The sequence below is a fragment of the Macaca thibetana genome, chromosome 14, assembly GCF_024542745.1.
Source record: "Macaca thibetana thibetana isolate TM-01 chromosome 14, ASM2454274v1, whole genome shotgun sequence".
Taxonomy (NCBI): domain Eukaryota; kingdom Metazoa; phylum Chordata; class Mammalia; order Primates; family Cercopithecidae; genus Macaca; species Macaca thibetana.
The window spans coordinates 809,877-835,495 of record NC_065591.1 but is presented as its reverse complement, the minus strand read 5'-3'; the positions used below and the strand labels follow the sequence as shown (position 1 = coordinate 835,495).

Below are 25,619 nucleotides of genomic sequence, written 5' to 3'. Positions count from 1 at the left end.
AAAACTCAAAACAGGAAGCTGAACAGCAGGCTTTAGCGTGCACACCAGGTGGTAGGTCCACGAAGCGCCAGCCACGCTTCCCCAGTGGGGGCCACGGGACCCCTGGGTGCCCCTCCTCCACCCACGTGGTATTGGGTGCTTGCTCACACAATGGGAACAGGGAGCTGTGTTTCTCTACAGACGGGACAGTTCTCAATTAACAAGAAGGTTGACAGAGAAGCCAAGTTGGTTTTCACCTCTGAATGTATAAACTGACCAAATACCTTGCATTCTACAAGTAAGCTAATAATTAAATAACCAAGACAAAACCCACCCTGACTTCTGCTCCCCCACAAACAGACTTACCCTGCTTAGCCTGGAGACCGCCAGAGACACGGAGGTTTTAAACTCCTCGGGGTTCTTCTGTGCCAAAGTGGTGATCAGACTCGTGGCTGCAGTTACCACACCCTGAAAGAAAACACATACACAACAGACAGTCAAAACAACTGAAGCTAGCCACGTGTGTTAACTCATCTTCCAAACAAAACCTTAAACCAACCAGCAGCACACTGGCAGCCCACAGCTACTCTGGCCTCAGGCCTACCCCGAGAAACCTACAATGTTCTCCAAGATGGCACACGTAGGTTTTCTCCTTCCAGCTTCTCCTTAAAGACTGGGAAGTTCCGTCATGCTTAGCCCAGATCCCTGCCAGCGTCAAAGGGCCAGAGGGCCATATCCACCATGCAGGTCAAGCATGTGGGCTGCACACGCCACCTGGCCTGCTGTCCTCTCCTGGCCTGGCCTCCATCGTCATCTGCACTTGCTGCCTCTGGTTTAATCACTCATGTTCATTGCAGAGGGAGACACGACCCTTAGACTGATTTGAATCTTTACAACCCAGAAATGAGACTATAGAAAAGAGCAACTGGAGAAGTCCTTTTACATTCTCCTTTTTGGAAAGTGGCCCTGGCAGTCACTGAACCACCACAGACTGTATGAGGCCACCAGGCCCAGCACGTCTTCCCTCCCCACTCCTTCTGGCCTCAGTGAGAACAGATTCGGGTCCCAGGGCACAAGTGGTCCTCCCCAAGCACCGGGCAGCCCATTACCGCTCCAGGACACAGCACCGGGCAGCCCGTTACCGCTCCAGGACACAGCACCGGGCAGCCCGTTACCGCTCCAGGACACAGCACCGGGCAGCCCGTTACCGCTCCAGGACACAGCACCGGGCAGCCCGTTACCGCTCCAGGACACAGCACCGGGCAGCCCGTTACCGCTCCAGGACACAGCACCGGGCAGCCCGTTACCGCTCCAGGACACAGCACCGGGCAGCCCGTTACCGCTCCAGGACAAAGCACCGGGCAGCCTGTTACTGCTCCAGGACAGCCACCAGGGATTCAGTCACTCAGATCTCTTGAAAAAAGACTGCAATTACGTAAAGACATTCTCCCATAAATTTTTTTTAAAAATATAAAATAAATGATACCAATTCACTCTGAAAATGTAAACAGTGAGCTCAGGAAATGTCTACTTGTGCCAGGCGCAGTGGCTCACACTAATCCCAGCACTCTGTGAGGCCAAGGCAGGCGGATGCCCTGAGGTCAGGAGTTCGAGACCAGCCTGACCAACATGGTGAAACCCCGTCTCTACTAAAAACACAAAAATTAGCCGGGCTTGGTGGCGCTCGCCTGTAATCCCAGCTACTCAGCAAGCTGAGGCAGGAGAATCACCTGAACCCGGGAGGCGGAGCTTGCAGTGAGCTGAGATCGCGCCACTGCACTCTAGCCTGGGTGATGAGCGAGACTCTGTCTCAAAGAAAATGTCGCCTGGCACGGTGGCTCAAGCCTGTAATCCCAGCACTATGGGAGGCCAAGACGGGCGGATCATGAGGTCAGGAGATCGAGACCATCCTGGCTAACACGGTGAAACCCCGTCTCTACTAAAAAATACAAAAAACTAGCCGGGCGAGGTGGCGGGCACCTGTAGTCCCAGCTACTGAGGTCGCGCCACTGTACTCCAGCCTGGGCGACAGAGCGAGACTCTGTCTCAAAGAAAATGTCTACTCGAATGACTGATGCAGTCCCCCCACCGCTCGCCCTGCACCACAGCTCCTGAGCCTGGCTGGGGTACAGCTACTACAACACGGCACTCTCCCCAGAGACCTGCTATGCCTGTGACCTTGGCAAGGAAAACGTGAAAGCTATAAGAAAGAAATGGCTCTGATTGGTCTTCTTCCTGTATTTCTTGGTGAGCAAAGTGCTAACAGATTTTACCAAATCCAATAAAGAACTTGTAAGGAACTGTAGGTCTGTATATGTAACTTCCATGAGGGCAGAGTCATTCCCCACAGGACTCCTGAATGTTCAGGGTGTGTTCCCCCAGCGAACATGCATCTCGAACGCCCCTGTGACAGGCTGACAGGCACTCATGGGCACTGAGCTCAGCCTCTCACTTAGGATGTCCTCCCCCTGCACTGAGACAGCAAGAGGCCTCTCGAGCACACTCAGGCACGCGACACGCGGCCCCACCCCTGTGGCAGCAGCTGGCGCCACGGCGACCTCAGTGTCTCCTCAATGGCCTCCAGCCCTTGGCCTGGCCCCCCAACCCTTCTCTCCATGGTGTCTGCTGTCCTTGTCCACTCCAACCTGTCTGCTCCATCAGGTCATCCTCAGGCTACAAGACCCAAGGCTCAGCATGGTGCCCATGCAGCACTCAGGCCACATCACCACCCTCCCACCATGCCCAAGGTCTGGGTGCACGCCTGACCGCCGACCTTCTGACCCTCACCCACCTGGTCCTGCGCACGCCTCCTGCCCCACTCAAGACCTCCCTGAAGGACACGTGGGGGAGCTCACTCACTCTAGTGAGCAAATGACACCTTTCTTGGGGGCTCATGACTTGAGACCAGAGAAGCCAAGCCTCAGGCCTTCACTGTCAGAGGTGGAAGGTGCTCGACAAAAGCCATGGCCACACAAAAGACAGCCTGCCGGGGGTGTGGGCGCACAAGCTGGGAGAGGTAAGATGGGAAAGTGCTGGTCAGCAGGGAGCCCACCTTGGGGTTGGCTGTGGCACCCCTTCAGGAAGAGTTTCTGTTGCCTTTAACCAAGAATATGCTGACTCAAGCGCCTGGTGAAATACAGCCACATGCATAAAAATACAAAAAGCAAACCAAGTAGCTGGGGTCACAGAATCATACAGCATCCAAGGAGAGGTGCCCTCGTGGCCACCTGAGGCAAGGCCCTGCCACTCTGAAAAGCACTCAGGGTGACCCCACGGCCGCATGGCCGCAGAAACTTCCCTCCAAGGCAGGAGCAATGACAGCAGCCCCGGCCAGTCCCACGGAGCGTGCCCAGATCCTGTCTGCAGAAGGCCCAGGGGAAAGCAGGCAGCCCCGGCCGCTCAGCAGCCCAGTTCCCCTCTGCCATGTGGGGCAGGAGCCCAGGGCCTGCCTCCCTGACCAGGCCCTGCCGACTCACGGCTCCCACACAGCTGCTTCACCCGCACACTCTCGGACGCCCAAGGCCGCAGCACGCCCACTCCGGGTACAGGCCTGGGGCTGTGAGAGGACACTTCCTCTTTCTGAGCTTAAGCCTCCTTGACTGCAAAGCTGGAAAATCCCACGACCTCCCAGGGTCCACAGGATGGTGGACGACAGCCTCCAGCAGCGCCGTCTGAAAGGCTCCCCCGCCAGGGTGGGGCTCACGGCAACACGGGAAAGTGTTCTCGGCCCTCGATCCTGGGTCCTTGTGAACGCGTGACCGGCCCACACGCCTCCCCACACAGCAGGAAATGTTTCCACTCCTGCCAACTCTGACCCTCTTACTCATACAGCGGAGTTCAGGCAGGACAAGCCCACTCTGCCCACATCCACCCCTGCTGGATGCGGTGGACGGCTCTGTGACCCCCCAGCCCCTGGGGCTCACACACTGGCGCAGCCCCTCCCCCACACCTGCCTCTCACGGCACCTGAATACACATCACCAAATCGCTGCAAACCTCCACCCCGGTCTATGCCTATACCATGGGGATGACCGCTGCGCCTGGCCCGTGGAGTAGGCATGTGGATTATTGAGACTGCACATGGGAGCCTAGATGAGGGCACAGGCAGCCGGGACGCCAGGCAGGAGCTTCCCGTACTAGACAGGTGTTTCCAGGAAACACGTGTCTCAGTTGTGGGTGTCTGCAGAGCCTCCGTGCTACAAGGGCTTCAGCCAGTGCCTGGCCACAGGATGAGCAGAGGTGGAGTCTTACTCATCCAGCCCCAGGAAGGGCCGCCATGGCCTCGGCACTCACAGCCACAGCAGCCCCTGCGAGAGCCTCTCCTGGGCATCCCGAGAAGGCGCACCATGGTGTCTTCACAACGGCCATCCCAAAGGTCACCTGGGGAGTGGGGAGAACCGAAGCCAAGGGCGCTTACCAAGTGCTGGTCATTGAGCAGGTGCACCACTCGGGACGTCCAGTCGCCCATGGGGACAAGATCAGGGGACGTCCTGTACAGGCGCAGCAAGCACAGGGCCGCGCTCTGCTTCACGCTGTCCATGGTGTCTCTGGAAGACAGACGTCAGAGTCACTCCCAACGGGCTGAGCACAGCACAGAGCTACACGGAGCACCCCCCAGAGCCAGCAGGAGATGCGGGGGTGGGGCTGGCACAGGGGCCAGGACAGCCCTCAGGACCGCCTGCCAAGGGCCACCTAGGGGGCAGCAGCAGCGTTCTCAGCACACATGGGCCCTGCTCCAAAGGTCTCCCTGCCAACCTTCTCACCACCAAAACCACCAGCCGACCACATGCAGCTCATGTTGCTCATTCGTTGTTTGAACAATAGCTCTCTTGTTATTGTTACAACTTAATCCACAATCACAACAGAAATGTGTGGAGGGCCCTGCACCGCCATGGAGCTCCACATCTGCTTGGTGATCTTCCCCTGCCCCACACCCACCCTCACCCCACCACGCCCCACCCTGAACAGTGGGCTGGGCCGCCCGTGCCCTCAGCCCCGGAGCAAAGGGCTTCGGGTCCCTGCAGACACGGTGGGAAGGGAGCCGGCCGTGGGCTCTCCTGCTCTGCTGCCAACACACTTGTTCAGGCCACAGCCGTGTTCCATGCTCTGCTTATCCCCCTTCGCCCTCCCGCCACCAGACTCCGCTAAGCAGCTGGGAAGGCAACAGGGAGCCTGGGGTGGATGCTGTGGAGACACAGCTGAAAAAGGGCCAGTCTCTTCTCCAAGCACTTAACAGAATCAGACGGATCCACTGCTCCACATGAAAGAAAAGTGTGTAGAGACAACCTGTACATTTACCTTCTGGCTTTTTTGTTCCTAAATCTTCCCCATACTATTCCAAAGAAAAATTACCTTGAGTAAAAAACTCCCCTTCTGGGTGCAAACAGCCCCTGAAAGGAGAAGTAGGCATCGTGTCCCTCTTCCGGCTCACCCCATCCTCACAAGATCAGCCCAGAGCAGGAACCGCACACACACCCTGCTGTGCGTCCACGTGGATGTGTGGTCGAGGCCACATCAGGGGTGTGTACCAGGCGCCAGCAGGGCTGTCCTTGCCAGGCAGCTTCAGGACCCCATGACTCGGCCCCTAGCAGTCCTTCAACAGAGAGGAACCAACCAGGTTCCCTGCTTGTGGCTACAAATGCCGACACAGGAGGGCGCCCAGCACGCCACGCTCCTCAGAGCAGGAGGATCCGCAAGGGCTGGCATCGGCTCACACAAGGGGGACGGGGGCCCCACCACTACTCTCCGGCGTCGGCTCACACGAGGGAGACCGAGGACCCCACGGCTACTCTCCAGCGTTGGCTCACACGAGGGAAACCAAGGACCCCACGGCTACTCTGCACCTCCATGGTGGTTCTCTTTCCATCAACTCCATCCATCCCAGCAGAGACACCACCCCCATTCTTCTGCCTTGGCCGCTCCCCCCCATCCCTACCTCTGGCCCTAGGAATGACCTGACCTCCTCAGCACCCACTCTGTCCTTCCATTTCTAGGTGACACACACACCAGGAGTCCTCCAACCACAGCACCTCCTTCCTGAGCATGGTTTTTTTTGTTTTTGTTTTTGTTTTTGAGACAAATCTCACTCTTTTCACCAGGCTGGAATACAGCAGAACACTCTCGGCTCACTGCAACCTTCGCCTCCCAGGTTCAAGCGATTCTCCTGCACTCAGCCTCCCAAATAGCTGGGATTACAGGAGGGTGCCACCACGCCCAGCTAATTTTTATATTTTTAGTAGAGATAGGGTTTCACCATGTTGGCCAAGATGGTCTCGAACTCCTGACCTCAGGTGATCTGCCCGTCTCGGCCTCGCAAAGTGCTAGAATTACAGGCATGAGCCACCACGCCCAGGTTTTTCTTTTTTTTTTTTCTTTTGAGACAGAGTCTTATTCTGTTGCCCAGGCTGGCGTGCAGTGGCGCGATCTCAGCTCATTGCAGCCTCCGCTTCCTAGATTCAAGCAATTCTCCTGCCTCAGCCTTCTGAGTAGCTGGGACTACAAGAGAGCACCACCACGCCCGGCTAATTTTTGTAGTTTTAGTACAGACGGGGTTTCACCATGTTGGCCAGGCTGGTCTCAAAACTCCTGACCTCAGGACCACCCACCTCGACCTTCCAAAGTGCTGGGATGACAGGCGTGAGCCACCGCGCCCAGCCTGAGCAGGTTACTTTGAGTCATCCACTACTTAGATGGACTTCAACAACTGGTGCTTTTCTTCAAGGAAGGTACCATGGGTACCATGTTACCTGAGCTCTCTTGAGGTAGGAGAACCCTGCCTGTGACCTTCATCCCCATGGGCCCACTCAGGCACCACAACATGGGCCACCTGCTCCCTTCCGGCTGCAGACGCAATGCACTGGCCCCTGGAGACCCCTCCTCGCCCTGGCTCCTCTCTCCTCTGTCCCTGGCTCCTGCAGCAGGTGCTCAGTTCAGGAAATGCCCCACTTCATCAATCTGCACGCGCTTCAGGGGTGGCCCTGTCTTGCATTCCACTCACGCACAGACACCCACCAAGCACCTACTAGGGACCTGGTACTGTTCAAGATGCTGGGTATACAGTGGCCACCGCAGTGGACAAAAACCTCAGAGCCCAGGAAGGAAAAAACAGGCAAGCAACAACCCTGGGGGCAGGACGAGAGGGAAGGCCAGGGGGCCGTGGCCCTGAGGCAGAATCCACTGGACCTTCTGGCTGACTCCGATCCCCAGTCCACCCTCCGTCTCCTGCACCAGCGTCCTCTGGTTATTCAAGCCGCCTTCCTTCCATCTTGGACACCCTGTTTTCAGGGCACCCACCACGTGCTCTGCCACCTGTGACTGAATGGCCTGAGGAGCAACGGTGCCTTCAGGCCCTGCACCTGCTCCCCCGGTTCTCCGGTTCTGCTCTTGTCCATCCTACTGCGGGGTTACCCATCTCTGAGCTCTTGTGCTTCTGAATAGCTGTCTTCTCGGGACTGTGCTGCGGTTTCCCTGCCAGGCGGGCTCCTCCTTGCCTCACGGCTGACAAGAGGCTGCCTCATTCTCTATTGTGGGACATCCTCCTTGCCTTGCAGCTGACAGAAGGCTGCTTCATTCTCTGTTAGGGGGCGTCCTGTGTGGTGTGGGGTGCAGCACCCTGGTCTCTACCCACTCTAACAACCAAAAATGCCCCAAGACATGGCCCAGTGCCCTCACAAAGCCAATGAGGCCCAGCTAAGATGCCGGGTCTAGGCCTGTTTCTCTCATGCCTTCCCACCACCTTCTCTCCGGTTCTCACTGTGTAGTCTGCGTGGATGTCCACCCAATCTCCTGTGGTCTGAGGCCCAGCTCAGCTGGGTGGCACCATGTGGGCAGGGCGTCAGTTTCCCAACTCCACAGGGTATCCTGGAACACGCCGGTGGGGGCCCTGCCTGTGGCACAGATATCCCAGGGCTGCTTTAAGCTCTTCCAGACCTGGTGACTCAGCCCCACAAGGCTTCTCTCCAAATTAACAAGGGACGGAAAAGATGGCCAAGGGCACTTTGGTGTGGTGCTCAGCTTCTCCACATGAAGCCCTTTGGAAAGGGCGCGAGGAGGAATTGCCCCGAGATGCGTCGTTCTACCCGGTGACCTGTGGGGCTGAAGCCTCTCCTTGGTTTGGCCAGCAGGGTTTGGGCATTCTTCTTTGATTTGTTTTGAATCTCAGTGGTACTGGAGAGGGAAAATCTGACTGCACTTTACTTGAAATCTAAACTTGTAATTCTCTTTTTGTTTTGGAGACAGGATCTCGCTCTGTTGCCCAGGCTGGAGAGCAGTGGCATGAACACAGCTCACTGTAGCCTTGACCTCCTGGGCTCAAGCAATCCTCCTGCCTCAGCCTACCAAGTAGCTGGGACGACAGGAGCACACCACCACACCTGGCTAATTTTTTTAAACTGTTTGTAGGGATGGGATCTCCCTATGTTGTCCAGGCTGGTCTTGAACTCCTGGGCTCAAGTGATTCTTCCACCTTGGCCTCCCACAGTGCTGGGATTAGAGGCATGAGCCACCACGCCCAGCCTAAACTTGTAATTCTGGATCCGACCTCAGGCTACATCTCATCTCCCATAAGACGGGGAGAGTAAAACATTTCCTAGGCTAAGCAGCTCCACATTCGATGCATTGGGCATGAAAGCAGCACATCTTCGGCAGGAGCCCGGCACATACCCGGCTACAAGGACCTTAGGGATCTCCCCGGCAAAGGCCTCGGCCATCTCCCGGCTGCCCACGCTGGCGATGCAGTGCAGGGCCAGGCCCATGAAGGTGGGGTTGCGGCTGGCCAGGTCATTCTTGATGGCGTTGTTGATCAGGCGGATCAGCTCACTGTTCGAGTTCACCAACACAGAGATGAAAAGGTAGCCCTGCATTCCAAAAGACAGGAGAAGAGAAACCTCGTGACAATCCAACTCTGCCTGTGGCCCCGAGTCACCCAACAAGCAGTGACACACAGACGCAGAAGCAGCCCCAGCACCACCCATGCACCCAGGGCACTGCTGTGGGAGCTGCGGCTCTCAGGACTCGGCAAACGTCTGTTCCGGTGGAACCGGGATGCCTCCGCTACGATGCTCTCATGCCGCAGCGTTCCTGTGGGGCACATCTGACTAGGATGCCATGAGCCAGACGCCAACAGGAACCGGACCCCCCAGTCCCACTCACTCCACTGTGGGCCACGCGTCTGAGTGTTCCGGGCATCACACTATCCTCGACTTAAGATAGGAGGGAACCTTCACTGACAGGCTGATTTTAGCTACAGTGATTTCCAGAAACCCAGCTGCCTGTTCCCTCCCACTCTTTAATCTGCCTGTGTCACAGCCTCACGCCGCCCCGACCCCCCACCCCCACCGACCCAGGGCAAACCCCAGTCCCGTGTCACTGTCACTTCTTCCCAGCCATCCTCACAGGTCACACCCTCCCCACCCAGGGGGAAACAGTGGTTTTCTCCAGACCCAATCCATCACTGACCACCCAGGTTAAAGATGTGCCCAGCCTCCCACAGCTCCCAGGAAGATGCCACCAGGGAGCTCCCGACCTTCCAAACACTACTGCCCCTTCAGCCCTGCTCTCACAGCCCAGGCCACTGCCAGGCACCACCTGCTCTGCTCACCCTGCTCCTCCCGCCCTCAGCCCCCCAATTAACTTCCCCTCCCTCCAGCCTCAGCTCAACACACCCACCCCCACTCCCTCTCTCAAATCCTTTCAAATTCTATGTCTGTGGAGCCATGTGACACCCATCTCCCCCAGGACAACGGCAGGGCCCAAGTTCTGGTCCCTGTGCCTCTGTCCTCGAGGCTAATCCCCAATGTCCCCCAACACTACTTGGTGCACCACAGGCACTCCACAAATGCTCGTTGAATAAATACCAAAACTTATCAAAACCCCTGAGACATCTAGAGTCTCTCTTAATTTCTCTAAGTTTAATTTTTTGACAAATGGAAGAAAATGTTACTTTATACCACCAGGGAAAACACAAAAATAATGTGACTACAAGAGACTACACAGCTCAACTTGCAGAGCCCATGAAGGTTTCAAAAGCAGAGTGACAGGACACCGTGCATCAGCCCGGCAAGGGCTGGGGAGATGGTGGACCGAACACCCTCCACGGAGTGACAGGACACTGTGCGTGGCTGGGGAGATGGTGGGCCGAGCACCCTCCGCACCAAGACCCAGCCATGTGCATCCAGTGCCTACTGCAGAAACAAAGCGGTCCAAGGGGCCACGGGACGGGTCTACTCAGGACAGTGTGTCAACAAGGCACTGTGGCAGGCAGGCATCCCTCCTCCGGAGGCCGACCTCATGGGCACAGGGCACCAACCACATCAAACGCTGGGTCACGTGCACCGCTCTCCAGACCAACCAGGAAGTCTTGGAACTCGCCGGAAGGGAGGTTTCGAAGAAAGGAGGAAGAGAAGGCATGGCCACCTCATAGGAGAACAGCATGCAGGAGGAGGAACGCTGTGAGGGCATGGGGCTTCCTGAAGAGCACCCAGATTAGGCGGGAAGGGGGCCCTCGAGGTGTTAGCAGCAGGTGCTAACACGGACTGGACATGCATCTCCATCTGCAGCAGACCCACATGGCTCATGTCAGCTGTGGGTAGAGAAGGAAGCAGCGACCCCACGCGGGCACGGGGCCTCGGTCCTGCCAGGCACAGGCCGTCCTCCACCGCCTCCATCTGCAGCGATACTCACGATCTGCTTTTCCGTGTATCTGTTTGAACTCAGCAGGTTCACAGCCTCCATGTGTCCAAAGTCAATGTCATGACCAAGGAGAAAGATGAAGAGCAACTTGCAGACGTACTTTTTTTTACTATAGCCATCAAGAGCCTTGTCACCTACAGAAAAGGTGGGGAAGAGGTTTTATTCCAGGTGGGCAGAGGCAGGGGAGAGGGGAGAGCAGAGGGCAGTGCAGCAGTACAGCAGGCAGAACGGACAGGCCTCCAGCAGAGGGGTGGCCGGGTCCAGGCAGGTGCAGCTGCAGACACTGCTGAGCATGGACAACTCTTGTAACCTCCTGGTACTCATCAGAATCCAAGTTTTTTATTTCCCTTTCAAAAACAGGCACCAGAACACCTGGCAACAAGAGCTCTGCCCTCCCAGGACAACCCTGGGCAGGTGCAGCCCAGCTGGCCCTCACAGGGCCTCACTCCGACCAGCCAAAATCCCACAGAGGGCCCTGCTGTGATGGAACTTGCAAACCCTGCCTTCAACCATCAAGCTTGTCTTTGAAATCAGTTTATTTATTTGGGCAGATGAACACAGTCTAAATTATCTGCCACTTCACAGCCATTCTAGGGCAAATCAGCTAGTCATGAAAACAAGGCCCACACGCGATGGCCCCTAGGGCTTCTGTTTCTCTGCCTCATCCCAGTTTGCCTGAATCCCTCACAAGGGATCACGGTAGAGCAGGTTCAAAACATGTAACTGGCCGGGCGTGGTGGCTCACGCCTGTAATCCTAGCACTTTGGGAAGCCAAGGCAGGTGGATCACTAGGTCAGGAAATCGAGACCACGGTGAAACCCCGTCTCTACTAAAAATACAAAAAATTAGCCGGGCACGGTGGCGGGCACCTGTAGTCCCAGCTACTCAGGAGGCTGAGACAGGAGAATGGCGTGAACCTGAGAGGCGGAGCTGCTGTGAGCCGAGATCGCGCCACTGCATTCCAGCCTGGGCGACAGAGCGAGACTCCATCTCAAAGAAAAAACAAAAACAAAAACACGTAACTAGCAGAATATAAAATTCCAAAATATAAAACTGACCCTTAAAGGGCCGTTCTGGGCCAGGCGCAGTGGCTCACGCCTGTAATCCCAGCACTTTGGGAGGCCAAGGCGGGCAGATAACCTGAGGTCAGGAGTTCGAGACCAGCCTCAACATGGAGAAACCCCATCCCTAGTAAAAATACAAAATTAGCCGGGCATGGTGGTGCATGCCTGTAATCCCAGATACTCGGGAGGCTGAGGCAGGAGAACTGCTTGAACCTGGGAGGTGAGGGTTGCAGTGAGCCGAGATCACACCATTGTACTCCAGCCTGGGCAACAAGAGCAAAACTCCGTCTCAAAAAAAAAAGAAAAAGAACATTCTGCATTCCTATCCCACCTGAGAGGTAAGGGAGTGCCCCTCGGAGCCAGTCTCCAGCAGGCTGTGGAGGCGAGCGGGAAAGGTGGCCTTGAGGCCAGGTCTCACGGAGACTCTGCTGCCACAGCGTGAAGGAACGCAGACTGGGAAGACAGCCCAGCCACACCAGCTGCTCTGGCCCCCTTCTTGTGAAGGGCTGGGGCGCTTACACCTCCATGGACAACCTCTCAGGCTGTGTAGAATACAGACCAGCCACTTTCCTGGGGAACGGTGCATCACCCATCAGCCAGTCAGCTGGACGCTGGACTCCGAGGAGCTCATGAGAAGCCCGTTCCTTGTCAGTAGCAAATTAACATCATTTAACAGACCAGACGATATAAATAAAAGCAGACCCAACCCGGTTCCAGCCTCCCGTCCATGAAGTTCATTCCTCCCTCCCCTGCCCCGACCCACTTACCTGCTTGCTGTGCCCAAGGGGTCCCAGCAGACACATTCTCCGTGCCCTGTTTGTGCAGGAGAGCACACACAGCTGAGCACGGGCTTCGCAGCAGAGGTCCTCCACTGGGAAGCCCCAGCACCGTGTCTCCTACCCAGCCCAGATTCCATCACCCGCTGGAAGCCACCTTGGACAACCACAGCCAAAAATACTGCTTGACCTCCTCCTCCCTCCCTGTTACTCACTCAAAGCACCTCTCAAAGGAAAAAAATAACTGATGGGGAGGACCAACAGCCCGACTGGGCTGAGTTTTGTGGGACGGGGACGGGGACGGAGACAGGGACAGAGGTGGAGACAGGCTCTCTCCCAGAAGAGCTGACCAGGCTCTGCTCCTGCAGGACCCCAGACAAAGAGCTGCTCTAGAGCTCCCAGGTGCTGGGAAACTTAGGCCCATCTTTACAAGCTGAGCCCACTGGACAGTGAGGGCGATGCAGGATCACCTCTGGGTCCCCCAGGGATGTCAGAGAGCACTCTCCTGGGCACACCACCCGATGCATAAGCATCGTGAGGAGGGGCGACGCAAGTCACCAGCGCGAGGAGAAAGCCACAGTGCTCAGTCCCGCTGCTCACGTGGCAGCACGTGGACTCCTGGCTTAACCCAGGGCCACAGGAAACAAGCAGCAATGCTCACTCCACACCCTCACCCATCTCGGTGGAGCAGGTGAGCCCGCCAGCTCCCCTGACAGGTGCCTACTGTGAAGTTTATCCCTCCTGAAAGGACCCAGACTGATACAGTCTTCAAAATGCTAGTTTCAGTACTGGGCTAGAGTTACTTTTTTATTCTAGCAATTTTAAAATGTTGAGTTGAACTTCAACATTCTGAGCTATCAAAGGAGGAGGATAACAGTAATACCTGTCTCCTTGGTTTGTGCAGATCAGAGAGAATGGCTGGGAAACCTCATCCTAAACCATAAAACGATCACAATTAAATTTGGGCTCCAGTCTGAAAGATGCAGCCACTTGCTTGTCTTGTGGTCTCAGACATATCCCTTAACCTCTCTGAGCCCAACTTCCTCGGCAGGTTATTACAAAAATGAAACAGCACAGCAGACACAGAGCGTCGGGTCTGGGGCAACATAAGGTCACAACACAGGTTCAGAAGCACCATCTTTCACAGATGATAAAATGTGACAAAATGTCTACCTCAGAATGACTGAAACCTGCAAAAACCTGCCTCTTGTTTTGTTTTTTTGGTTTTTTTTTTTTTTTTTTTTTGAGACAGTCTCACTCTGTCACCCAGGCTGGAGTGCAGTGGCGCAATCTTGGCTCACTGCAACCTCCGCCTCCCAGGTTCAAGCGATTCTCGTGCCTCTGCCTCCCGAGTGGCTGGGATTACAGGCACGCACCACCACACCCGGCTAATTTTTGTATTTTTAGTAGAGACAGGGTTTCAACATGTTGGCCAGGCTGGTCTCAAACACCTAACCTGGTGATCTGCCCACCTCGGCCTCCTAAAGTGCTGGGATTACAGGCATGAGCCACCGCACCTGGCCTGGTATTTTTTTATAACAAAATATCAAGTCGAGTAAGATAAACTGGAGAGTGAGTCAGGAACCAGAACCTCAAGGCTTTCTCTTGACCTGAAAGTTGGGAAGAGGGACAGAGACCTGACTGGTCACCAGCCATCTGGTCACCAGCCAGAGGCACTGCTGGCTCCACTGTCTCCAACCCCCACAGCCTGCATGGGGCTCACACCCTTGGAGGCAGGGTGGGGACTCCTTCCACTTCCTCACCAATGCACACCAGCCCCAACAACAGTGTGTGGTACAAGGCAGTTGCTCAGTTTTTGCCTTTTACATCAATGAATTAATAATCAAGCAAACTAATGGTAAAATGAACAACAGGCTGCCCAACTGAAAGAAAAACTAAAGTGTTTTGTCTTGAGACAAGGTCTCGCTCTGCCACCCAGGCTGGAGTGCAGTGGCATGACCACGGCTCACTGTGGCCTCAACCTCCTGGGCTCAAGTGATCCTCCCATCTCAGTCTCCCGAGTAGCTGGGACCACAGGCATGTGCCACCACACACGGCTAATTTTTGTACTTTTAGTAGAGATTTTTAGGGTTTCACCATGTTGCCCAGGCTGGTCTTGAACTCCTGAGCTTAAGTGATCTGCCTGCCTCGGCCTCCCAAAGTGCTAAGATTATAGGCATGAGCCACCGCGCCCGGCCTAGTTAGCAAATTAATGTGCACTACCTGGGAAACTCCTGGAGACGATCGATAACAAGAAATGACCAGCCAGGTGCAGTGGCTCTCGCCTGTAATCCCACCATTTTTGGGAGGATTCACTCGAGGTGGGTGAGTTCACCTGCAGCCGTGAATTCGTGATCAGCATGGGAAACATAGCGAGACCCCATCTCTACGACAAGTTTTAAATTTCGCTGGGCATGGTGGTGCACACCTGTAGTCCTAGCCACTCGGGAGGTGGAGGCAGCAGGATCACCTGAGCCCAGGAAGTCAAGGCTGCAGTGAGTTAGGATCATGCCACAGCACTCCAGCCTGGGCAACAGAACAAGACCCTGTCTCTTTAAAAAAGAAACTACCGGCCGGGCGCGGTGGCTCAAGCCTGTAATCCCAGCACTTTGGGAGGCCGAGACGGGCAGATCACTAGGTCAGGAGATCGAGACCATCCTGGCTAACACAGTGAAACCCCATCTCTACTAAAAAATACAAAAAACTAGCCGGGCGAGGTGGCGGGCGCCTGTAGTCCCAGCTACTCAGGAGGCTGAGACAGGAGAATGGCCTGAACCCGGGAGGCAGAGCTTGCAGTGAGCTGAGATCCGGCCACTGCACTCCAGCCTGGGCGACAGGGCGAGACTCCGTCTCAAAAAAAAAAAAAAAAAAAAAAAAAAAAGAAACTACCAGTCTCTACTGTAGAGTGTGAGAACACAACAGTTGTTTTCTAAAGGCTCAAAGACGTGAACAAAGCCACACCCGTGAACATCCCAGGAACTCCCCTGGGCTCCTGCAAGCATGGCAGGTGCACGTAAGCACTGATTTCCTGCCCACGCATCTACAGGCCACCGTCAAGACACCGTCAGATCTGGCCGGGCCTGCTGTCCATGGCTGTGCTCTGGGCCCACGCCACCCAAAGCACGTTCTTGTCATAGCGGAGGTAGGAAGAGCCCAGAGGGGAGACTCCCTTAAAGCTGAGGTTGGGACTGACAGGAACACTTCTGTCCACACACCTTAGGCCACACATCAGATGGTCACACCTAACAACCCTCATTAAAGGATAAAGATCACAGGGAAGCCATCTGGGCCTACAGTTTTCTTCATGGCAAACAAATACGGATTCAACTCTCTGAAGTTCACGGCACTACTGAAGAAACTCCACAGACAGACATGACCACGAGACACAATGCACTGGAGTGACCTACACATCTCCCGCTGTCCTGCCCATTCCATGCTTTCCATCTCCACACTTCCATCTGGGATTATTTCCTTTGGAATTTCCTTTAGCACAGTCCTTCTGGTAGAAAATTCTTTCCATTTCTGTCTTCAGCAGGTATTTTTTAGCTTCATTCTTAAAAGGTATTTTTGTTGGATATCGATTCTTTCCCTAGTTGTAACTTTCCCAACATTTTGAGGTTATGTACAACATCCCCATGTCAAGACCCTGGCTGCAAGTCTGGAAGAGGACTGGCTCGCTGACAGTTCACTCTGCCCTGTGGGTATTACCTCTGGGTGAGGCCTTCAGTTCACTGTGGAAGGCGGTCTCCAGTCTTTGACTATCATCCCTCTAGACAAGGCTCCTCAGCCCTGGCACTACGGACATCCTGGCCGACACCTCTGTTGTGGGGGCCGCTCTATACACTCGGGTGTTTGACAGCCTCTCACCTCCACCCACGAGTGGACCCACACTCCTAGGGGCCAGGCTCAGTGGCTCATGCCTATAATCCCAGCACTTTGAGAGGCCAAGGCAGACCGATCGCTTGAGCCCATAAGTTTGAAACCAGCCTAGGTAACATGGCAAGACCTCATCTCTACAAAACTTTTTTTACGTGTTAGCCAGGCATGGTGGTGGCGCCTGTGTCCCAGCTACTTGGGAGGCTGAGGTGGAAGGATGACTTGAGCCCAGGGTGTTGAGGCTGCAGTGAGCCGTGATTGCACTGGGCAGCCTGATCAACAGAGCAAGATCTTGTCTCAATAAATAAACAGCTCAATCAATCGATCAACTGTTTTCAGCAGAAGGGTTGGTCTGAATCAGCAGTGCTCACGCAGCGGCCTCATGCCACACGCAGCTAGTAAGCAAGTGAAAACAGCCAGTCCGAAGTGAGACGCACTCTAGTGTGACACACACAACCAGACCTCAGAGACCTGGTGTAACCAGACCTCAAAGACCTGGTGTAACCAAACCTCAGAGACCTGGTGTAAAATAACTCTGAGACGCACTCTAAGTGTGACACACACAACCAGACCTCAGAGACCTGGTGTGAAATAACTCTGAGACGCACTCTAGTGTGACACACACAACCAGACCTCAGAGACCTGGTGTGAAATAACTCTGAGACGCACTCTAAGTGTGACACACACAACCAGACCTCAGAGACCTGGTGTGAAATAACTCTGAGACGCACTCTAGTGTGACACACACAACCAGACCTCAGAGACCTGGTGTGAAATAACTCTGAGACGCACTCTAAGTGTGACACACACAACCAGACCTCAGAGACCTGGTGTGAAATAACTCTGAGATGCACTCTAGTGTGACCACACACAACCAGACCTCAGAGACCTGGTGTGAAATAACTCTGAGACGCACTCTAAGTGTGACACACACAACCAGACCTCAGAGACCTGGTGTGAAATAACTCTGAGATGCACTCTAAGTGTGACACACACAACCAGACCTCAGAGACCTGGTGTGAAATAACTCTGAGACGCACTCTAGTGTGACACACACAACCAGACCTCAGAGACCTGGTGTGAAATAACTCTGAGACGCACTCTAAGTGTGACACACACAACCAGACCTCAAAGACCTGGTGTAAAACAACTCGGTACCTTGTTTTTTTAATTTTTTTTTTCTGGGACGGGGTCTCACTTTGTCACCCAGGTTGGAGTGCATTGGCACGATCTCGGCTCGCTGCAACCTCTGCCTCCCGGGTTCAAGCAATTCTCCTGCCTCAGCCTCCCGAGTAGCTGGGATTACACGCGCCCGCCACCACGCCCAGCTAAGTCCTGTATTTTTAATAGACATGGGGTTTCGCCATGTTGGTCAGGCTGGTCTCAAACTCCTGACCTCAAGTGATCCAGCCACCTCGGCCTCCCAAAGGGCTGGGATTACAGGTGTGAGCCACCATGACGGCCAGTTTTTTTCAATTGATTACAACAACATTTTAGATATACTGAACTAAATAAAATATATGATTAATTTCATTTGCTCCTTTTTACTTTTTTCCAATGAGGCTGCCGGAACATTTAGACCTAGGAGTGTGACTGAGACTCTCTTGCTAAATTGGAGAGCACAGTTCTAAGTCACCCCATCTACCCACAGCTGGCAGGGCAGGCCTCAGCCAGCACATTTCTTACAGACAAGGAGTAGATTTTCTTCTGTGTCTGCTGTCACCACCCAGGGTACGCGCACGCTCAACAAAAGGCAACATGTCACTGTGTAGGAGGGGCCACCTTCCCTATCTAGGACAGCCAGACAGGCATGAAGTCTCCTTTTCCCAAAATATTTATACAGAGTTTGTAAAAAAAAATTTCTCTTTTTTGAGACAGAGCCTTGCTCTGTCTCCCAGGCTGGAGTGCAGTGGCACAATCTCGGCTCACTGCAACCTCCGCCTCACCAGTTCAAGCGATTCTCCTGCCTCAGCCTCCCAAGTAGCTGGGACTATAGGCATGCGCCACCACACCCAGCTAACCTTTGTATCTTTAGTAAAGATGGAGTTTCATCATGTTGGCCAGGCTGGTCTTGAACTCCCGACCTCAAGCGACCCACCCACCTCGGCCTCCTAAAGTGCTGGGATTACAGGCGTGAGCCCATGCTCGGCTCCCTTTTTTTTTTTTTTTTTTTTTTTTTGAGACGGAGTTTTGCTTTTGTAACCCAGACTGGAGTGCAACGGTGCAATCTCAGCTCACTGCAACCTCCTCCTCCCGCATTCAAGCAATTCTCCTGCCTCAGGAGTAGCTGGGATTACAGGCACATGCCACCATGACCAGCTAAATTTTTTTGTATTTTTAGCAGAGATGGGGTTTTACCATGTTGGTCAGGCTGGTTTTGAACTCCTGACCTCAAGTGATCCACCCGCCTCAGCCTCCCAAAATGCTGGGATTACAGGCGTGAAGCCACCACACCTGGCCAGAGAGTTTGTAAATTTAACAGCCTAACAAAGTCTTTAAAGTTATACCTCAACAAATTAGATTATTATTCTGAAACCTATAAAAATCTCCCATTCAAATTTAATCTTTAGCATTCTAAAGGCCATGAACCCTTTTCACAAAAACAAAATGGATTAACATTGGCTGGGCGCTGGTTTCTTTTCAAGCAATTTCTATGTATTTCCTCATTTCCTCACAATGAGCAGACACAGATCCCGTTCAATGAAGGCCCAGTGGCGCCAAGAGTAAAGGCCGGCTGGCAGGGGCTGGCTTTGTCAGGATCAGGCTCCCCACGCGGAGAGCCACAGCTGAGCGAGAGGGTGCCAGGGTGCAGCCCTTTCAACCCAGTGCCACCGCCTCCAGCTGGCAATCTGGGCTCCCGAGCTCCCTGATGGGCAGGTGGTGGCGACTCTGTCAGACCCACATCTCCTTCTGCTTCTGCCCTTTACTTTTCACTGGTGTCACTCTCCAATAAATCTTCTGTACACAGCCCATTTCAGAGTCCGCATCCTGGAGAACCCAATTTGAGATCACTGGTTTCCCCATTTTACATTTGAGAACAATGTAACAATGTGCACACCGGGCATGGTGGCTCATGCCTGAAATCCCAGCACTTTGGGAGGCCAAAGCGGGCGAATCACCTGAGGTCAGGAATTCGAGACCAGCCTGACCAACACGGAGACACCCCGTCTCTACTAAAAGTACAAAAATCAGCCAGGCCAGGCACAGTGGCTCACTCCTGTAATCCCAGCGCTTTGGGAGGCAGAGACAGGTGGATCACTTGAGGTCAGGAGTTCAAGATCAGCTTGACCAACATGGAGAAACCCCATCTCTACTAGAAGTACAAAAATCAGCCAGGCCAGGCACAGTAGTGTCTCACGCCTGTAATCCCAGCACTTTGGGAGGGCAAGGTGCGCAGATCACTTGAGGTCGGGAGTTCAAGACCAGCCTGGCCAATATGGAGAAACCCTGTCTCTACTAAATAAAATTACAGGTGTGTGGTGCCACACACCTGTAATCCCAGCTACTTGGAAGGCTGAGGCAGGAGAATCGTTTGAACCTGGAAGACAGAGGTTGAGGTGAGCCAAGATCGTGCCACTGCACTCCACACTGGGCGACACAGCAAGACTCCATCTCAAAAAAGAAAAAAGAAACTACTGGATATCCATTCTCCATTCTCAAGCCCTCAAAAGCATCCATCCCATGAAACTCCAGGAGTCCCCAAGATGTGTTCTGCCTGTCCCTCCAGTTCTACAGGGGTCAGGCTCAGCCCTCTCCCCGATTCACTGTGCCTGAGCAATTTCAGCTACACTGTGGCTAAGGTATGCAAAGGGAGGTGAGCCAGATCGCAAATCTGTAAACATTAACTGGAAAACTAAGGCTTGAAGGATTAACTGGGCTTTCACAAATGTCCTAAGGGCTGAAAACTAAGTCTATACTTCACAATTCTTCAAAGTAAGGATATTCAGGGAAGGCACTCAGCCCGCACACTGGCTCACAGAGAGGTAGTCTGCCGAGAGCGGGTCAGGTCCCTGTTGACCGTCAGCAGGAAACGTTTGGTGGCGCCTTGCGCAGAGCGCTTCCCGTACTTGGTGTTTGTCCTCTGAACCCCCAGCACACTGGCCTGGTGGCTAACACTGTGACATGCAGCCGGGGACCGGACCGGTGCTGTTCCAGCTCCAGGAAAAGACCAGACACCAGGAGGGGCCGCCGCACCTAACCAGCTGCACACGTGCCATTTCCTAATTCTGACAGAGCCCTGATAGAAACTGTAGAAACTGAGAACTTCACTTCAGTGTGGGGGAAAAGAAGACAGTATTAAAAGACTGGGTTCTTATTACAGAAAATTTACAACAGGACATTTCCTGGAAAAGGTTAAACATACTTACCTTTAAATTTTGATCTGATATTTGCCAGTTCCTTGTTTATCCTTTTTATTTCTGCTTCTTTACTTTTACCTAAAAAAAAGAACAAAAAGGCATTTTTATTTTAACTGATTTCTAAAGAAACACCATTTCCCTGATAAGACTGACACTCAGAACTCACGAATGGGTTGAGGCCCCACTTCAAGGCAGGAGAAAAGCCAAAGCAGACACCTGCCTCCAACCCAGAGCCGGCAGGAAGGGGCTGCAGCAGGGCTGGGGTCGGGACCCAGCCGAGGGGAGCACCTGGGTCAGGACAGCGAAGGAGCACGTCCTGAACCGCCCGGCCGGCCGCCGTACACCCAGGGGTGCTCCACAGCACCATTTCTAACTCCACCTTTTTACCAAGCTCAGAACTCAAATACCTGCCGGACGTTTGCCATCATGAATCGTCATCCACTAATAATACCGCGGTTTACTCCTAAAATCAACTTTTACTGCCCAAAGTACACAATTTTACCACCATAGGCTTCCAATTTTCTTTTATAAATTCACCTCCACAGTTTCCTCCTGGATCAACTGCAGTTGCAAAACAGATGCAGCCTCTGCAACACGCATCCTTCAAGACTCAGCTCAGATGTGCCCGTTAAAATAAAGGCTGGGCCCATCAGCCTGCCTCCTCTGCCGTATGGACTGAATGTTTCTGTCCCCCCAAAATTCGCATGTTGAAGCCCTAAACCCAATGTCATGGTATCTGAAGATGGAATCTTTGGAAGGTGACTGGGTTTAGATGGGGTCATGAGGTGGGCCCTCATGATGGGATGAGCATTCCTACAAGAAAAGTCCTCAACAAATACGGTTAGGTACTAATATCATTAATAACATTAGGAGTGCTCCTACCAACAGGCCCAAAGGCTAGCTTCTGTCCAAAGCAGGAAAGACTGATCTACTCGGTCTATCTGTTGATAGATATTACAACCTATCTGTTACAAAATCTAGTCATTTAAAATAGTCTTTCTTTTTGGCTTATCCATCCCCAACAGCAATCAAAATACCTGAATTGACACATTTCAATTTCATGTCTCTTACTTAGTCTCTTAGTTTCATGTCTCTTACTTAGTTACAGGTACCTTAGTCCGCTCTGGCTGCCATGACAAAACACCCCAGGCTGGGTGGCTGAAACAGTTCATCTCACAGTCCTGGAGGCTGGAAGGCTGTGGTCAGTGCACCAGCAGGGTGGTTTCTGGTGAGGGCTCTCTTCCTGGCTTGCAGACAGCCACCTTCTATGTGCTCACGTGGCCTTTCTTTGAGGCATGCTTATGAAGCGAGCACGCTCTCTCTTCCTCTTTTAAGGCCACCAACCCTACAGGATTAGGATCCCACCCCTATGACTTCATTTAACCTTAACTGCCTCCTGAAAGCCCTATCTCCAAATCCAGTCACACTGGGGTTGGGGCTTCAGCATACGAACTGGGGTGGAGCCACGGAGGCGACTCAGTGCACAGCTAGAGGGAATCTTAAAGACAGACTGATGCATCTGTTCCATAAATATCCACTGAACACCTACAACTGTCCACACACTGTGCTGGGCACCAAGGCACAAGGATGAGCAAAAACAGTCATGGTCTCTGTTACCCTCATGGAAGACACAGTCTGGTAGAAGACTGTTACTGATCAAGAAGTCGCACACCTATTTAATCACCATGTACCGCATAAGGAAAGCAGATGAAGCTAGGAGGGATTACGATACAGGGAGTAGGTCTGCGCTGCAGGGCAAACAGTGGTTTGTAGGAACACGAGGGTTTTCCTACAAAATCTGGTAAGTCCACTTTGATAATATACGACTGTGATATTATACGGACATGCTGGGTCTGTCCACAGTTCCTGGTGATATTATACGGACATGCTGGTTCTGTCCACAGTTCCTGGCTCACAACTCTCACAGCTCTTACTGTGATATTATACGGACATGCTGGGTCTGTCCACAGTTCCTGGTGATATGTTGGTTCTGTCCACAGTTTCTGGTGATATTATATGGACATGCTGGTTCTGTCCACAGTTTCTGGTGATATTATATGGACACGCTGGGTCTGTCCACAGTTCCTGGCTAACAACTCTCATAGCTCTTGGTATTTTTCCCCAAGGCAGGCCCTGAGACTAGCAAGGGACTCTAACACCCCCCACCTTTCTGTCTTGGAGCTGGCCACAAATAAATTCTCTGACCTACCTTGTCTGACTGTGGGTCACAAGACCCCCATTTCTCAAGGGGCCCTGCCCCACACCCCGGGGGAGGAATGCTACACAGAGAGGCCAGGAAGAATCTGCACAGACAGGCTCTGCTGGGTTTAGATCACACCCTTTTGGTCCAGTCCCATTTGTACACTGCTGTCAATCATGTCTATCCAATGAAGTCTCCACAAAAGGCCCAGGCGGACAGGGTTTGGGGAGCGTCCAGATAACTGAACACATGGGGATCCCTGGAGGGACATGGAGCAGCCATGCCCCAGAACCACGCCCTACGCATCACTTCACCTGCACCCTTCGTACTAGCCTTTATGATCAAATAAACGTGTTTCCCTGAGTTCTGTGAGCCACTCTAGCAAACTAATTGAATCCAAAGAGGGGGTCATGAGATGTCCATTCACAGTCTGTCGTGCAGGAGCGCAGGTCACAACCTGAGGCTTGAGGCTAGGCTAACATGAGAAGTAGGAGGCAGTCCTGGGACTGCCCTGTGGGGTCTGACACTACCTCCAGGTAGACAGTGTCAGAATCGAGTTGGAGGACACCCAGCTGGTGCCCACTGCAGAACGGATTGCTTATTTGCTGATGGGGAGAAATCCCCACATATTTTGGGGTCACAGAAGTCTTCTGTGTTGTAGTGGGACAGCAGAGGAATAATAGCTTAAAGCTTTTCTCAGCTCACACCCATGAAATTTGGGAATTCTCCATTGTGCAAAAGAGGGAAAATGCACATTAGACATGCGACAATCAAACTTTCAGTACATGCTAAATCTATTGCTAAATGGCCCTTGCTCAACAAATACTTGCATGTACGTCACAAGCCAGGCATGGGAGAGAGACGAGACCACGTGTAGTTAAACTCTACCTGGACCAGCCGTGAAAACTAAGGCTTAAAGAGTACAAAGTGATCTTAATAGGGACACACGTTTAACAAGCACTGTCAAAATACAATTATTCATCACACAGGGTAAGGTGAGTTGTGTGCAAAAACAAAGTTTGTGTACATTTAAGTCACTTTTCTTTTTTTTTTTTTTTTTTTTTTTTTTTTGAGACGGAGTCTCGCTCTGTCTCCCGGGCTGGAGTTGCAGTGGCCGGATCTCAGCTCACTGCAAGCTCCGCCTCCCGGGTTCACGCCATTCTCCTGCCTCAGCCTCCCGAGTAGCTGGGACTACAGGCGCCGCCACCTCGCCCGGCTAGTTTTTTTTTGTATTTTTTAGTAGAGACGGGGTTTCACCATGTTCACCAGGATGGTCTCGATCTCCTGACCTCGTGATCCACCCGTCTCGGCCTCCCAAAGTGCTGGGATTACAGGCTTGAGCCACCGCGCCCGGCCTTAAGTCACTTTTCATTCTTATTTTTTATTTTTTAAAAAATTAAAAATATGGCCAGGAGCGGAGGTGCCTCATCCGAGGCAGGTGGATCGCCTGAGGTCAGGAGTCTGAGACTAGCTGGCCAACGTGGTGAAACCCTGTCTCTACTGAAAATACAAAAATTAGCCAGGTGTGGTGGCAGATGCCTGTAGTCCCAGCTACTTGGGAGGCTGAGGCAGGAGAATCACTTGAACCTGGGAGGCAGAAGTTGCACTGAGCCGAGGTGACACAGCAAGATTCCGTCCCAAAAAAGAAAAAAAAGAAAAAAGAAAAAACAGAGACAAGTTCTCACTGTGGTATTTGGGCTGGTCTCGAACTCCTGAGCTCAAGCAGTCCTCTCACCTCGGCCTCCTAAAGTGATGGGATTACAGGTGTGAGCCACTGCACCTGGCCCTAAGTCACTTTTTAATTTTTTTTATTTTTTATTTTTTTTGAGACGGAGTCTCGCTCTGTCGCCCAGGCTGGAGTGCAGTGGCCGGATCTCAGCTCACTGCAAGCTCCGCCTCCCGGGTCCATGCCATTCTCCTGCCTCAGCCTCCCAAGTAGCTGGGACTACAGGCGCCCGCCACCTTGCCCGGCTATTTTTTTGTATTTTTTAGTAGAGACGGGGTTTCACCGTGTTAGCCAGGATGGTCTCGATCTCCTGACCTCATGATCCACCTGTCTCGGCCTCCCAAAGTGCTGGGATTACAGGCTTGAGCCACCGCGCCCGGCCTAAGTCACTTTTTTAAAGCAACAATAAATCTGACTATTTACAAAACCTTCTCAAGTGAGTCTTTGGTTTAAGGATCTCTGGCTGAAGTAAAAGGCCTCCGCAGCAACCCATCCGTATCAGAACATGGCACAAGCGGCCCCGCCAGGCCTGGTGCGCACAGATCAGAGGACAAGGAGTTCACCCCTGCCCTACGCAGTCACGGGGCCTAACGCAACCACTGCTGCTTCCAAAACTTATCTTGCCTCCCCCACAAGACAAGTTCCCTCCTCCAGAACACCGTTTGTCTTTTACCACACATTTGCTAACAAATAAGGCTGAACGTTTCCTGAATTGAACAAACACTCCTTTGAGCCAGTCCTGCCCTAGAAAACTCCAGATGGACAGGTGGTCAGAACAGGAAAATCAAGTGCCTATGAGGCGGTTCCCCCACCCAGCACTGCCCCAGGTGCTGGGAACACACCAGCTTCTGCCCTCAGAGGACCTTCAACAAGACACAGACACACCCAAACCTCCTGTCCCCGTCTATTCCCAGCCCTGAAAGCTGCTCACGGCAGTGACCCCTGGGCAGGC

At 53.2% G+C, this 25,619-nt stretch overlaps 2 protein-coding genes and 1 long non-coding RNA gene across 15 annotated transcripts in view; 1 reads left to right on the top strand and 2 right to left on the bottom strand.

The window, feature by feature from the left end:
• POLR2L (RNA polymerase II, I and III subunit L) overlaps positions 1-25,619 on the top strand; it is a 627,758-nt gene that overhangs the window by 484,428 nt on the left and 117,711 nt on the right. The gene's annotated exons all lie outside the window — the stretch shown is intronic.
• The window catches only part of AP2A2 (adaptor related protein complex 2 subunit alpha 2), an 86,211-nt gene that overhangs the window by 31,404 nt on the left and 29,188 nt on the right, over positions 1-25,619 (bottom strand). For both annotated transcript variants that reach the window (XM_050757849.1, XM_050757850.1), the window contains exons 2-6: positions 20,751-20,819; positions 10,659-10,801; positions 8,640-8,833; positions 4,396-4,525; positions 346-447 (exon numbers count right to left, since the gene is read on the bottom strand). In XM_050757849.1, the coding sequence (XP_050613806.1) occupies positions 346-447; positions 4,396-4,525; positions 8,640-8,833; positions 10,659-10,801; positions 20,751-20,819 (638 nt within the window). The remainder of the gene's footprint in view (positions 1-345; positions 448-4,395; positions 4,526-8,639; positions 8,834-10,658; positions 10,802-20,750; positions 20,820-25,619) is intronic.
• On the bottom strand, positions 13,715-20,743 carry LOC126935888 (uncharacterized). 4 transcript variants are annotated; one of them, XR_007719331.1, is made up of 3 exons: positions 17,397-20,743; positions 17,273-17,334; positions 13,715-17,210 (listed from the first exon to the last, which is right to left on the bottom strand). It is a non-coding gene; the product is annotated as an uncharacterized LOC126935888 (long non-coding RNA). The 4 variants fall into 4 exon arrangements; XR_007719332.1 differs by lacking the exon at positions 17,273-17,334 and having other exon boundaries at positions 13,715-16,854; positions 16,903-17,210; XR_007719330.1 differs by having other exon boundaries at positions 17,273-20,743.